The sequence below is a fragment of the Photinus pyralis genome, unplaced genomic scaffold, assembly GCF_008802855.1.
Source record: "Photinus pyralis isolate 1611_PpyrPB1 unplaced genomic scaffold, Ppyr1.3 Ppyr1.4_LG4, whole genome shotgun sequence".
Taxonomy (NCBI): domain Eukaryota; kingdom Metazoa; phylum Arthropoda; class Insecta; order Coleoptera; family Lampyridae; genus Photinus; species Photinus pyralis.
In genome coordinates, this window is record NW_022170511.1 from 6,145,424 (window position 1) to 6,161,371 (window position 15,948).

At 37.1% G+C, this 15,948-nt stretch overlaps 1 protein-coding gene across 1 annotated transcript in view; it reads right to left on the reverse strand.

Moving 5' to 3' along the window:
- Positions 1-315: 315 nt before the first annotated feature.
- The window catches only part of LOC116168016, a 63,949-nt gene continuing 48,316 nt past the window's right edge, over positions 316-15,948 (reverse strand). Inside the window, exons 4-18 of the mRNA XM_031483658.1 lie at positions 15,078-15,296; positions 13,601-14,827; positions 13,309-13,556; positions 12,671-13,266; positions 12,376-12,624; positions 7,324-7,481; positions 7,023-7,275; positions 6,720-6,975; positions 6,502-6,670; positions 6,244-6,454; positions 6,013-6,198; positions 5,856-5,960; positions 1,112-1,350; positions 814-1,061; positions 316-766 (exon numbers count right to left, since the gene is read on the reverse strand). Of these exons, the coding sequence (XP_031339518.1) occupies positions 451-766; positions 814-1,061; positions 1,112-1,350; positions 5,856-5,960; positions 6,013-6,198; positions 6,244-6,454; positions 6,502-6,670; positions 6,720-6,975; positions 7,023-7,275; positions 7,324-7,481; positions 12,376-12,624; positions 12,671-13,266; positions 13,309-13,556; positions 13,601-14,827; positions 15,078-15,296 (4,680 nt within the window). The 3' untranslated portion in view covers positions 316-450. The remainder of the gene's footprint in view (positions 767-813; positions 1,062-1,111; positions 1,351-5,855; positions 5,961-6,012; positions 6,199-6,243; positions 6,455-6,501; positions 6,671-6,719; positions 6,976-7,022; positions 7,276-7,323; positions 7,482-12,375; positions 12,625-12,670; positions 13,267-13,308; positions 13,557-13,600; positions 14,828-15,077; positions 15,297-15,948) is intronic.

Here is a 15,948-nt window from a genome sequence, read left to right on the forward strand (position 1 = left end):
GAACAAAGAAAACCTGTTTTACGCATAATTACTTTTACATTTACCTCAAGCAGGATTTTGAACATTCGTTGGATTAGTTAACTGTCGGTAGGGGAAGATTAGGTACTCTGTGGTTTAGTACAGGAGTGCACTGTAGGTTAATCGTGCAGCGGGGCGAGTGGTGCATCCTCATATTTGTCTAACTTCAATAATAAACAAAAAACAGCTGAGGTTGTTGTCTTTTCGTTTGGTTTCTTCTGCAGTTTACAAACATTCCTTCAGTGAATAAAAGGTAAAATCATTTTTGTTATTTATTAACATTACATATAAATCATAACAATTTCTGGAGATTCCTCCAATTTTTATTTTGGTGTAGATACCTTGTATTCTCAAAACTAACAATAAATTAACAACGCCTAAATAAACTATACACAACAAACAATTTAACAACAGTTGCAATAAATATAACGATTACATCATCTTTTTCCCTTTAAATACAGCTTCAATAACGCTGGTTTCCCTCCGACTCGTCGACAGGACGAAGTGTCTGTTATCGGGAGCATTGAAACTTTTAATTACCGAACTGTGGTGTATTGTAGTGGCCACGAATTTGTTTACAAATTTTGATATGCCTTGATACTGATAGACAATGAGGGGCTGTGTCGGATTGTGGGTTGAGATATACAGAACTAATTCCTTTGTGGGTAGCTCGGCGAATTTTACATGAATGGGTACGCTCACGGCGATATCTTGAAATTTAACAAAGTATCCCTTGTCCTCATCATACCTGTAATGAAACTTGGTGGCATCGAAACTGATTCAGTAGGTACTTACTTTATTATGGTGATCATTCCGGAATCTCTGGCGTTCGTTGCAGAACCGGATGCAATTGCACCAAAGTTGCAATTTTGATACAGAATTGTTGATATGCTAGTCGGTTGTGAAACATAAATAGTTTGTTCCGGAACAAAGTTTGATATGACCTCGTCATATTTCCATACGTTCACATTTGCCGGTTCCTTTAGTGTACCGGCATTTATTATGAAAAGGTGGGTTACATTGTTCACAACTGATGTGGCACTCTAAAACAGCAATGTGTCAAAATGTTACAAAAATTACCCCTAAGTACTACCCCAAGGCTGTTGAAAGTCTGCATCTCTTGGAAAACTTCCCAGTTCAAACCGTTCCGCGATCCTATATCTTCACAGAAGATTGTACCATGGTTTATAAACAGTAGCAACATGCACTTGTTCAGCATCGGAAGGTCTAATGATGTGACTGATTGAGTTCCGCCGTGGAGAATGGTTGTTGTAATTTCTTTTAGGCCACTAGGGGTTACTTTGAAAAGGGTTCCTTCATATCTGTTTCCCGCTACAAGAAAAAGGTAATAAATAATTCAGTAACGAAGTATTTTAAAAAGGATTGTGTGTTTATGGTGTCTGTAGACTCAGTACAAACCGAGGTACAAACAGTCATAGTCAACTCGTGAAATACCTCATAGATTGAGTAGAATCTCAACTAGAATGCTTGAAAACCCCTTTTTGTTTTTTATAACTTCCCTAGCGTCAAAAATATGCAAGTTTTGAGTTATGACGAAAATAATGTTGGCTCCTATCTTTTTTATGACAGAAAATGTAAAAATCACCCTCTAATTACCACCCCAATCGAAAATGATCATTCTCATTTTACATTTCACTTTATTTGTGTACCTACCTACTATGCTCTGGACGTTTGACCATGCTTAAGTTCAGATACAGGGTGAGTTTTTTTTTCATTTTCACTATGGGGATCTCGTAAACCGTAATGCCCGTTTGCACCGACAAATTTAAGCGGAGCTTAGCTTAAGCGTAGCTTAAAATCCATGGCAACCATTGTCTCAATAATCGTTGCCATGGATGTTAAGCGGCGCTTAAGCTAAGCTCCGCTTAAATTTGTCGGTGCAAACGGGCATTACGGTTTACGAGATCCCCATAGTGAAAATGAAAAAAAAAACTCACCCTGTATCTGAACTTAAGCATGGAGAGATACAGTCGCTTAAATGTGTAAAGTTATGCAGAATGTTATGTTGTAATTTTCCCATTTTAATGTTTCTCTTTCTTGTGCGAAGTTATGGCTAAAAACCGAACTAAAAACCAAACTGTCATTTTCGAAAATGCGTTGCAGTTCATTTATTTTGCGCTAAAAATGCATCTTCTAAAATGATCGTGAATGTTGATCGACTGGACGCTCATTGGTTCATTTAAATTTATTCCGTAGCGCGACCTCAAATCGCGGCGGCGCGGCGCAGCGCCGCACCGGCTCAAGACAAAAGTTACGTAAGGAAGCACTAAAATTTACGCCCCTGGCCGCCGCGCTAAAACCTAAATAATTTTGGCAAGCAGGTTTTTAAAAATATACTTAAAACATATTGTAACGTAAATTTAATTACGTGATTTATTTATTTACAATTAATTAACAATACATTTATCACAATGTCGAAATGAATTGATTTATAACACCCAAATATTATTTATCACTCACTGTAACACAGTTTATAACAGTGGGAACTATTTATTACTTCGAGGTTGAAATTGGAGCTTTCCTGAAACGCAATTCGATTTACTTATATAGCCAACTCGAGTGCTCCCGAATGGTCTTGAACATTCTAGAACAAAACATCACATTTTCCGGAAAGATTACATCACAACCGCGTTTGTTCTTTATGGCCGATTAATAATCTTTTATGGTGCCTCGATATCTATCGGGATTTCTGGAATATTCGCTACATAATTTTTTACTATATTAGGAATGTTTTCAGTTTATGTTATATCGTGATCGTTTGATCTTAAAAATAGAAAACGCCGTCGGTGTTTTACATCCGTGATTCGACAGTCATTAAATTTGCGAATAATTTTACGCCCCTTCTTGTCTGCGCCATAAGCGGAGGGTTACATCGCTTACGCCTAAAGCTGGTCCTGGGCCGCGGCGTGTGGATCGGCGGACGCTTTGGCATAAGGGGCGTTGGAAAAAGTGTTAACAATTTTTAACATAAAATATAGGGATTGTAGTAGGACATAGGTTGCCACATCAAGTTTGGTGGAAATAAACACATTATTATTATTATTATTATTATTAAGTTGAAAGACAATGCACTTTTCTACAAAATTGTATGATTTTTGCTCGATTAGTTTAGCTAAAGGGATAATCAGTTGTAGAATCACGGTATTGTGATTTTTCAACTGTTTTTAATAAATGTGTGAAAAGAGCGGCTAGATATAGCGGCATATTTTATAGGTGCATATTTTATAGGTAAATAGGTATTTATCACTAAAGAATGCGCAAAAACATTTTTGTCCACTCGGGTTTTAAGGGTTGTTTAAACTTATCCCTTTTCGTTATCGAGTTGAAACTTTCACATTAATCGATTAAAGAATCCCTGTAGTCCAGAAATTGCAAAACTTTGCTCTACATTAATTAGGGGAGAAAATATTTCCAAATAAAGAAATTAGCCTTGAAATCCCCATGGTTCATAAACCAGTTCTACATCATGCATACAGGGCGTAATAATTAAATTCATTCGTATCCCATAAGTGTGTAGTGTGTACCCCAAAAACAGTTTTCCGAAAAAATTCGATTTTCGATTTTGATGAATTTGGTACCTATCTGAAGTTCTTTGAAAATAAAAATTGTGAATCAAAAATTTGAAACCATTTTCAACCGCAATTCTTGGCAACACGAGATTTCACATATTAAAATAGCTTTGGATTTAGATTCAGATTCGTGTAGCTGAGACAAATCAAAAGTAAATGTAATTTTAACAATATATAATCCTAAAAGTAAGTTTAAAAAAATGAAAAACGAGCTTTCGTCTTAGGGAGAGTATCTTTTTGGCATAATTGGCATAAATATTCTTATGAATAAGAAACTTTGCATGGCGTAGTCTGCGCATAATGTTTAAAATACGCGATATGTTTGCCTTTACTAGAAGAATCTGTGATAAAAATTTCAAAAAATATCTATAAATAAGAAAGTTGACTTTACGCAGTCTGCGCATGCGCACACTAATCGTCAGGATTTTTCTTGGTTGCCAGAGCTATAAGCTACCGAATGCAAAATTAACGAAATTATTTAATTGTAATTGTAAATTATATAAATGTAATTTTTTTACGTAACGCTAATCCAGGTGCAATAATTGCAAAATTAATTTTTTAATTTCAAGAGACAGTTTGCCCTTTTAACGCTATGAATCTAATGAAATTATTATTAAATTCAAATTCAACAACGTAACGCTAATGCAGTAGCGATAATAGGAAAGTTAATTTTTATGTCAGACACAAAAAGAAAATGAATGACGTTTTACAAAAAAATATCAAAATCAAATGTTTTACATTTATTTCTCAACTAAACATCCACGGGTAACTAGGCCTTGCTGAATCAACATGGCTATGATGGCGATGCATTCATATGAATTTCTTTTTTTGTCCTCTATCTAATTTTGTATAAATCCAATATGGCGTCCATATGAAATAAGAAAGTATAATAGCCTGTAGCTTCTACATCTAGCATATTATGGAAAACCTCTAGGAAAATCTGATAAGAGATTTAGATTCTCTGAAAAAGGAGCCCATAGAAAGTGCTAACGCGAACCGTCCATTTCCGATCGTTTAATCTAGGAAAAATAGAAACAAAATTTGCCATTTTCAGTTTTTCGGTGATATCTCAGTTATCTTCAAAAAATGTTTGTCCATTTTTTTTAATAAAAAAAGAAGTAGTTGTCCTCATTTAACCTACACTCGTGTCTCTCACCGTTGGTGAGCCACGAATTTGAACCGCCAAAGTCTCGGGACGGAGCTGTAAGTTTCAAACGAATGAAGATAACAATCTGAAAAAATGCCGGTATCAGGAATGGGCCATAACGAGCATGACAACTACATTGTAAATGGTTTCAAATGTTCATAAGGAGATACACTAATTTAAAGTTTCATGTTTATAGTAATTTTTAAAAACAATAACATTTTTAGCGCATTTTTTAAGAATTAAAAGAAATGTGGGACCACTAATTTGTCTCAGATTTTGTATGTACATGTCAAAATTTTGAAAATGGTGGAGGGAGAGGGGGTATTCTAATGAAAGGTCTCATCGAAATGAATTGGTTTGTACAAACTATAAGCTTCCTGTGCGACTCCGTTTCGACATCACTGGGTGACCGGCGGGGTGGGGGTATTATCTTCCATGGTATTCTAATAAAAGGGAAAAAAGTAACTGTTTTCTACCAGCTCCCGCTTTTCTTTCGAACCCCTTAAAAAAAAGAGTTTTATCCTTAATGGTACTCTAATGAATGAACTCAATGAAAGGAATTACCTTTTAGTTTTACCAATCCTAGTCTTCCTCCTCGACCCATTATCGTGATGGTTTATTTTCAAAAATTACTATAAACACGAAACTTTAAATTAGTGTATCTCCTAAACTATACATGTTAGGGGGTCAAATAAAATATCAAATGAAAGGTACTTTTATACACTACAGTTTTTAATAATGGATGGTTTTACCTAAGTATGGCCGTTGGCGGGTTATTTGAGAAAAATCGAAAAAAAGCAGAAATTTTTGCGGATTTTTGACCACAAAAATTTCTCCCGACGTCAGTGGAATTGGCAAACTGGGATTTTTCTCTCTCTTTACCATTTAAACAACTCGGAAAAATAAAATCTTCTACCGGACCTTTTGTAATCAGAAAGTACAAATTGACTGGACTAGCTAAACCTTTCCCATAAAATATCCTCGAAAATATCACTCCAAGGGAAGGTGGTCATTCCTTTCCTTTAACTTTAACGGAAACATGAGTTTCCTCACTCAGTACTACAAGAAATTTGGAGATTGTGCATAATGTATGTACTTACATGTATGAGCTGTTCTTTCATGTTCCATGTACCAATGATCTCTCCCTCTAAATTGGATTACTTCAATGTATTGAAGACTTTTATTCCGATCAAATGGTGGATATCCTGAATTTCGGATCGATTAAATTAAATTCTTGTGTAGACCGAGGATACTCACTCTCGTCTGGGCGAAAGTATTCACCGTTGCTATCCCAAATCTGGAACCTAGTCGTATATTTATTATTCCCTTTCTCAATGCAAGCTAAAAGTTGCACATATTCGCCATCAAATACGACGGGAATGATCAAATCTGTCAATTGATATACTTGCTTTACCTTGTAATAGTTCAAGTAATATGCTTGATCTGCAAAACAAGTTGATGATTAGACACTAGACATTTTGAAGATACCTTCTAATGAGTCGACAATTTGATAAGAAACGTCCAGGAGCTTTTTGAAATATTCACTGTAATTATTCACCGAGGCATAGTGTGTAATATTTCGAAGCAACTCGGTGACATTTATTCCTTGGTATAGTTTCTCCACTTGGACGTTTGGAGTGGTAATGCTACCGTTAAAATATATTGGAGATTGGAATAACAAGTTGCCATTTTTATACGCCTAGACAATTGCAATTAATCGCATAATCATTTATTAGATACTCCTACCTGTTTACTTATGAGATCAGTCATATCAACACCGTTGAGCATCCCTGTCGTTTGCAACGCTTTGATTTTCAGATCTGAAAAGTGTTTTGGAGCTGTTACTAGCTGTGGTGTTGATCTCAACATGATAGTTTCAGTGTTAAAGTTGATATTGTTGACGGTTCTTTGGGAGCTGTAACCGTGGAATAGTAACTTTGATACCTACGTCTTGAGCCACCTACCTTATCCCCCTAAGAAAAGACGTGTGATTGAAGAACGTGACCAATCCACTCAGTTGGAATGTGCCGGTTTTTAAAACGGAATTCATAATCCATGGGATCAGTTGAACGTCTTGTATGAAAATCTCATTGTCTGTCTTCACCACGTAGCTTCTGACGTCTCTTATAACCTTCTTGCCAGTTACAATATTATTTCGACTGTAAAGCATTACATCATTCTGCAAGTTCAGACCGTTCACTGAATATTCCCCACGAAGCTCTACAGGTTGACTTAGAAAGCATGAAAATTAAAGCAACTTTTCATACCGTGGATTTCACAGTCATCCAAGTACAGAATATTTTCGAACACCTGCTCGTAATTATTCAGCAATGCCGTATTCATAAATTCCGCCAAGTTTATCCCTCCAACGCTTCCTTTAACTTTGGCCATTGGAGCGGAAATTCCACCTTCGAGCCACACTCTATCCTCAAACGTGTACCGCGCCGTTATATTCTGATCCCTGCTTTTGCTGAAATATGTTTGGGCAAGAAGTTGCACTTTTACATCGTCAACGTAACCCTGCAAAGTCAAGTGAGCTAAGATCGCTTGTTAGTTTGCACGTCACACATCAACGCTAAGGTCGTCCTCGAAAATTATGGTATCGAACTCCAATACACCTGAAATGGAAGCGTTTTGGTTTTTTAGCCACGCCGAGTCCAACAACTGCTTCAGGGAGTGGTCATTTATTAAATTGATTTTTGGTCCTTTGGCAAAGTACACGTTTCCTAAAAACAACCGTATATGTACTTAAGGAAGTAAGAACGTTCCTTCGTAAATTGATTTGCGTGGTAATTCCAAATATTACGTTACGTCATTCGGTAAAAGAAATGCGTCTCGGGTGTTTCTTGGATTTTGAAAAGAGAAGCAAAGTTGAATTTCGGTCGATTAGCTTAGGCTTAGATGGTATTTGATAAATTTTGTTCCATTGATCAGTAGAGTTTCGATAGGTGGGTGGTTTGTCTCCATTAAATTTGGTAACTAAATATACGGGGTTTACCAATAGACATGGAGGGCCATTATGCGCCGGAGACGTTTCATAACCCTTATAACCCAACCCATTATACACCATTGCCTTTCTGTTATCGATGTTAAGAAACCTTTAAAATTAAAAAGATGCAATTGTACATATAATGCTGCGGCCCCACGCTCGGCGCCAAATAATTCGGTGTGCAATGGCGTGCAGTGACTACACCGCCCACAAAACACATTGAAACTTTTTATGATCCTTTTTGTACACCTCCGGCATTCGCTCCAAATCAAAATCCTAATAATGACTCGAAATTAATAGTTTAGGAGACTCAGTGACCTCGATCAACTCCCGACAATTCCAAAGAATCAATTACAAAACTTTTATTTAACACCTGAGATAAATCTTGGCCCCAAATAGAAAAATCTGAACATATAAGAACTCTATCTGTTTTAGATCAATAGCGACAATTCCAAATTTATGTATAATTTTCAAAGCGAGTATTCTCGAGGGCAATTTATCTACTAAACTCAATGTTCCATGCATGCGCACAATATAAACAAACACGACACGATACAAATAATAATACAACAAATCTCTAACACTATCTGAGTTGTATAATGGATTCAAATAAACACACAATTAATTGATTGACAATGACAAAAAAATGTATTCCGAAAGAGATACGCAATAAATCATCAAGGAAAACCTGAAATGAGGGGGCAAGCTCTTTTTTTTTTCACATTTACTCCACACGCATATGGTCGACCAAAAAGGTCAATTAGCGTACAGAAACGTACACGTTTTTTTTCCGTCGCAAGATGACAGCATACTGCGAAACAGGCGCCTTAGGCTAACAAACTTCGTCTCCTACTTCATATGTAACAGAACGCCACTCAAACTACCACTTCTGCTAGTTTCAGCCAGATGTGGTCCACGCGACGATATTTACCCAACAATAAATATGGTTGTTTCGGATGGCACGCGTTCAAAAGTGCAAAAGATGTTGATTCGAATTGAAGAACCAAATTTTAGACTCGAATTCTGTAGGTGGTGAAAATACTTCCTTGTATTCTTCTTCCCGGATACCGGTAACATAGTATTGGAAATAATGATGCTTTGCTCCGGTCATTACAATAAAACAGAGGTATTTTTTGTGGTCGGTATATACAGGGTGATTCCTATAGTACCTGCCACCGTTTGGGAGCGTGTAGGTGGTGCGTAGGGGAGTATTTTGATATAGGACACTTGGGGTCGGAAATCTAAAATAAGGGTGCCAGAGCCAAATTTACCTTCTGGAATTTCGCGCCTGTAGGTAGGCAACCCAACCGGCCGGCGGTGCACACGGAGCGATCTCAGGCGGCGATGTGTGGCTGACACTTGATCAGAATTTTGTTTAAACCCACGAAATCCCGTCTGCAACGACGCGTATCAAGTGAATAAACACTATGGCAATAGTATAATAATAGTTGGCTAGATGTAGGAAGTGCATTGAGAACAACGGTGGCCACGTTGAACACTTGTAAACGTTATTGCTTTTGACTGTCGTTTTCCCTCCTTCCCTCCCATGTCGCTTCCTCGCGCTAACTCGCTCTGCATCGCTCCGCGCGAAACGTCGGTCGGTTGGGTTGCCTACATACAGGCGTGAAATTCCAGAAGATAAATTTGGTTCTGGCGCCCTTATTTTAGATTTCCGACCCCAAGTGTCCTATATCAAAATACTCCCCTAGGCACCCCCTATACGCTCCCAAACGGTGGCAGGTACTATAGGAATCACCCTGTATGTATACGTTAAAATAAATGCCAGAATAACAAGCAAGTTCTACCTAGCGATCGCGGGGAGATTGTAAAATAAGGGGGTGGAAATCTGTAAAACTTACGATTTCGGCACGATGACATTGTTTGATTTGTGCGTATACAAGGTGTTTTTAAGAAGCTTTAGTTAGAAGTTTCTGCGATGGCAGGCATTTGAAAATTTATACCTTTGAAACGTTCCTTAAGCTCAACATTTATACAGGGTGTTTTTAAATAATAATAATAATATACCTTTATTGGGTGATGCAGCAGTTCACAAATACGATTAGGTAGTACCTATTTGTACAATTTAAATCAGTGGTATTCAACCTTTTTTCTTTCTGTACCCCCAAAAATAAGTTACTTAAATTGTGTACCCCCACGCACATTTAATAAAAACAAAAAAATTATAAGTACAAAAAACATAAAATATATCCGAAACATATCATTAGTGCTAAGAAAAAACTTTAGAAACAATTTGGCAAGTACATTTTTAGTGAGATGCCTGCGCCTGTTTCTTGGAGGCCAACATTTTAATTCTCGGTCGAACATTAGTAAGGGCAAGAATGAGGCCTGACTCTGGATTTATGCGATTTCTAACTTTGGTTTTGATCGATGGTAGTGAAGAGAAGCCTTGTTCGCACAGGTACGTAGTTGGAAATACAAGAAGCTATGAAATAGCGATGTCACTGACTTCTTGGAACTGTGCGAGCAGTAACCCAAAAATCACAGATTGACGAATGCTGAAATGTTGCTTTTAAAGAGCTATCCGCAGAAATGTCGACGAGGTCTTCCTTCAGTTTGGTGGAAAGCTGGGCTGAGGTTATGGCTGAGTCATTAAAAGGATTGGTAATCCAAAGTTGTGTTTGATCATCCTCTTTAATATGCGGAAAATACTTTAAAAATGCTTCTGTGAGGCGGACTAAGTGGCCTTTAATTATTTCAGTGACAGAAAAACTAATACTAATTTCATTTTCTGTAGTAAATTCATGAGTTGTAAACATTCCAATGTTCAATACAACAAAGAAAGAATGACGTCGGCTCTTTCCGGCCAATATTATTACCCCTAATACACGGCGGCTCGTCGAGTGACGCAAGTGAAGCGCTAAAGGCTAAAGCTAAATCACTTAAAATTTGCGCAAAGAATAATTTGTTCATATAGTGTAGAATTGTAGATTGTAGAAATGTAGAATGTAAGATATAGGTTCAAGAATAAATTCCTTGGAAGCGATTCATGCAGATCGTGTTCATTTTACACCCTCATACCGCGTACCCTCAGAGTTGGCTCTGCGTACCCCTGGGGGTACGCGTACCACCGGTTGAATACCACTGATTTAAATGATGCATATGGACGTATGTGCAATAGACTGCAACCCCAAAGGCGAAGTTCGGTTGAAGAACAATACTCAAGGACCTCAAAATTGCTGCGAAAGAACCCATAACTGACAAAATGTAAATATAATCCGACCAGTGTTACCCGATAAACATTGATGCCTACTGTAATTGCCTTACATATGATGTACATACGGAAATGGCTAATTCTTTGGTTTCTTTTATACAAATAAAGCCAGAATCAGGGGATCATTTTAAACATTTTGCTTTCATGTAGCTCACTACCGAAAATCGATTTTTGTTGTTTTTTTTTATAAGTAAAACATTATAAGAAACCAAAAAGTTTCTAAACAGATCAGAAAATTTATTTCTTATTTTAAAATCTACCAGCGAAAAAAAGTTCAAGAGCATGACCCTTGAACAAAACATCGCCCTATAGATTCTGACTGTGTGTTGGAAGAGGGTACTCATAAAGGGCAAGTCGAAGGGCAAGTGGACAAGAAGTTGACTTTCAAAAATGGCACTGAAGAGTACATAATTGTGCTGTAATTTCTTGAAACTTGTTGATTTGTTGTGACATTTACAAGGGTCCAAAACCCCCCTTGCATTAAGTAAAATTGAACCTCTTCGGCACTGTTTTTATACCCCTTGCCTTGCGGAAACCTTTGAAAATCTGTAAATTAAAATCTAATGCTCGGTTTGATTGAACGCTAATAAATACGCAATTATTTATGCAATTTCCTAAAAAAACCACTACTTTATACCAATTACTAAAATTTAAAATAAGTTAAAGTTATGTACGTTGGTGTTATTCTATTCTGGTAACAAATTGATCTTATAACTCCTTGGAAAATGCCGATTCCTTCACTCACTAGCGTTTTACCTCGAAAATGCACAAATTTTTCGAAAATGCACATGTTGGGATCACTTTTATTTCAGGACATCCTTTCGCTCACATTCCCTATGAAGCGGTATATCTGCAAATGTTCCTATGTTGAATAAAATACGAATTCGAAACCTAATTTTTGAAACGGCGAAGCGGCCACCTTTTAGATCTTATGGCTAGATGTCGTAGGAGGGTCTTCAATTTGTAAAACGCAACGTAGAAACTAACAGGAAGAAAAGTAAATGAAAAGAAAAATAAGTTAAACAGTAACCGTAAACGGCGAAGAGCTCATTTCCACAATATGTTAACAGCCTTTTATCTGAAAACACAAACTGCACATTCCCGTAAAATTTCAAAAAATCCGTGCATAAGAAAATTGGGACTGGGTTTGCTCATGCGCAATCCATTTTTTTAACATGCGGATATAGAAAATAATGTCCCCAAGTAAAAGTCATGGCTGCAAACAGAACAATTAACAGGATTTAACATTCTGAGGATAGAAGAGAATAGATATTTTGCTATAAATATAAATAGCACTTCCCGCAAATGGATGAATCGTTAGACGTTTATGTATAAAGAAGATTGGAGTTGCATTTCCATCCTCAAATTGGATGCGTTAATATTACATAAATTTACTCACCATTAACTTTAAGACGTTTGTGGGATTTGCCGCGCAAATCATCAAAGGATCTACAAAACTGTCCCAAATTGAAACCGGAAATTAACCCATTAAACACTAGTTCTCCATTAATAGTGACATCTTCGTGGAATGTAATTTCATCTAGAATTAACTGATTCTCCCTCGTATTTGAAAGAACAATATCGCCAAGATCGAGCGATTCGAATTGTCCATTCAAGACGATTGGGCTGTTTGACGCGAGTCCATTATCTGTAAAGGGACAAATGAGCACGATAACCAATTTACCCACACTTACTAAGAGTGATAGTTAGAAATTCATTGGGCTCGTTTATTTTAACTGAATTCTCACTTAACATTGTAATGTTCACGTCATCCAGAAATCCGGACAGGACGTAGAGATTTCCGAATATTGTAACTTTTTGGAACGTTTGGTCGCTGTTGAAGTACAACTCGTCGGAGTTGAGTAACCACCTTCCAAAATTATCGCGAGAAATCCCGTTAAAGTAATTGGTGAAAGTGATCGATTCCACATTTAACTCTGAATTTAGGTGGAGATCTTCGGTGTACTCAAAAATTGCCTTCGAGTCCTCAATAATATCGGGAACAAGGTCCAAGTCGATGTTTTTAGCGGTTATATTTTCAACCACTAAGGTATAGAAGTGCGTTACGCCATTCAATTTTAATGATTGCGTGCGAAATATTGAGTCTTCAACCATGAGCGTAAAATTGTAGCCATTTATAAGCGAGTTGCAGAAGATATTATCGGCTTCAAGTCGTTCAATTTCTAGCGCATCCCTCAAGGTAGTTGTGCCACCGATTACTGGCCCATCCAGCATATTTATGACATCTTGCCAAGGCCGATTACCAAGCTCCGTTTTGATATTATTTACCCTGAAAAAATTGGTCATATTGAACTATGACAGGGTTGCTTACCGGCTAGCGTAGACATTCTCAATGTGAATATTCCCGGTTAAGGTTTGATTGCCGTTAGTGGTTAAAACCCCCGCCTCCAAACTGGCCATATTAACTCCGTTCGCGTTGATTAACTCAGTTGAACCAGTAATAAACACGTCACCGGGAAATGTTTTCCACCCCCTGATTATTTGTGGCTCGTTGAGACCTTCGACTACAAATGAATCTACTACCAGCCCATTTATTGTGTCGCAGAATACTTGTTGGACCTGTCAAATATGTTAATTTTGCACCTATTCAACATGTCACTTACATGCAGTTGCTGAGAGAACTCCAAATGGACAGGAATCTTGTCAGCAGCAACCGAAACACCTTCTTTATACACTTTAGTTACACTATGCGTGCCGGGCCCGTTCTGTATATCAGACGCCTGCAGCATTTCTTCAACACTGACCTCGCTATTTATGAAGTAGTCTCCAGTCAAAGTAATTTCTTGATTGAAAGTTCTCACCGGACTCATCGCCTCAATTTTTGAGCTGTTAATCTTCCCAAGGAGTGTTATCGAACTTGATAGTTCTACATCTACAAATTGTTTAAAGCCTGTAATCTCTTGTAATGTGTCACTGTTCGTTAACAAAACATCCAGTTTTCCTCTAACAACATCAATGTTGTTAAGATTGTGCTGCACAAAGACCGAGTCAGAAGTTATGCTACTTGTAAACTTGACCGTTTGGTTAAGCTGGTAATCTCCATCGTTGACCAGGATTAACTCGTCAGGTATTACCTTACCAGACAACAGCGTTGTGTCCAAGCTATCAACATGTAACACATCAAACCGATACTTAGCGGTAACCGTTTGGTTGCCAAATGTTTTCAGTGCAGATTCATTCAGCTTGACAATGTCGACACTGTTAATGAGTCCTTTAATGCTAACACTTTTTACATTCATTGTATCAACATTTTCAACAATTCCACCAGTAAAGGAATCAATCTGGGAGACATCGATGTCGTTAATAAAATCTGCATCCAACATCTCTGCCGAAAGTAAACTTAGACCGAAGTCGCTTAGAGATTGGTTGCCTTCTTTTAATAAGATGTTCTCTTTAGTGAAAGTGATTCCGTGTAATTTTCCATCTAAGAGAAGACCATTCTGGAAAACAATATCACCTTCCACTATTAGGTCAGTTGGATCGGAGTCGACGGTTACTAGATCAGTTAGAGGATGAGAGTTTATGGTTTTGAGGTTCTCAATAGAGACCAATGTGAGATCTTCAAATCTCAAACTTTCGGCTTCAAGGTCTTCAGTAATTTTTATGACGTTTGATAAAAATTCCGAAATGTTTACACCATTGATGGTATCCGTTGTGAGCGATTCGAGGTAAGTAGGGGTGTTATGGAAACGTAGCGTATCAATGTAAACGTTTCCATCGATTACAGTTTGATTAAGAATTGAGGCAAGTTGTTTCTCCAAGTCTGCCACTTCATCTTGATAGGACTGAATTTTTTCCTGCATTAGCAGCAATTCAGCATCTGGATGAACCTGAAAGATTGTCAAATAGTAACTATTTTGTAAAGATACTATCAAAATGACTATTATGAAACCCTTCAGCAGAAATGTTTGGTTCCATTTATTACTGAATTTCACCTTACCTAGTTAAAGACTGCTAAGTATATAGATTAATAGATTCATGTAATAGTATAGATTCGATTTGCAAAAATGATTGTGTGAGGCAAACACACTGTATAAATTCTGATCCACATTAATACAGATTTTAAAAAATAGCTCCTACCGTTTCCATGTTGGCAGTGTTAATGCTTCGTTTGGAAACCTTATCAGCAGAGGAAATAGATTGATAGATTTGTAAATTATTCCGACACCATAATAAATTATCTTCGTGAAATTCGGATAACATTTCCCTATTCGTAAATTTCAGCTCGAACATGTTCATCAAGTTGCCATAATCATTCTTGTTTGCTACAACTGAAAGTAACGTGTAATTAAAAATCACCTATGAAAAAAAAACATTAAATGGGTGGATATCTCTTTCATAGCCAATGTGTTGCTGAGAAATCGACTACACCAAAATTTCTCGGGAAAACACTTTTTCTTATTAATTTTGGTGCGTAGAATCCAAAACAATTCGTACTTTTTCGATCAGACTTCTCAATCAAAAGTTATAGACTAGAAACCAATTTCGAAAGAAATTCAAAGGGCTGTAACTTTTGAACTAGTAGCCCAATCTTGGAACTGTTTGAAATTATGGATTCTACAGGCCACATTCTATAAGAAAATTTTTTTTCCGGGTCGATCTGAGACAATTTTTTTTTCGGGGCTCAAAATAAGGCAGTGTATAACCTTCCTTTTTTACCAAAAATCGACTGCACCAAAATTTCTCGGGGAAACACTTTTTCTTATTAATTTTGGTGCGTAGAATCCAAAACAATTCGTACTTTTTCGATCAGACTTCTCAATCAAAAGTTATGGACTAGAAACCAATTTCGAAAAAAAATTCAAAGGGCTGTAACTTTTGAACTAGTAGCCCAATCTTGGAACTGTTTGAAATTATGGATTCTACAGGCCACATTCTATACGAAAATTTTTTTTCCGGGTCGATCTGAGACAATTTTTTTTTCGGGGCTCAAAAAAAGGCAGTGTATAAC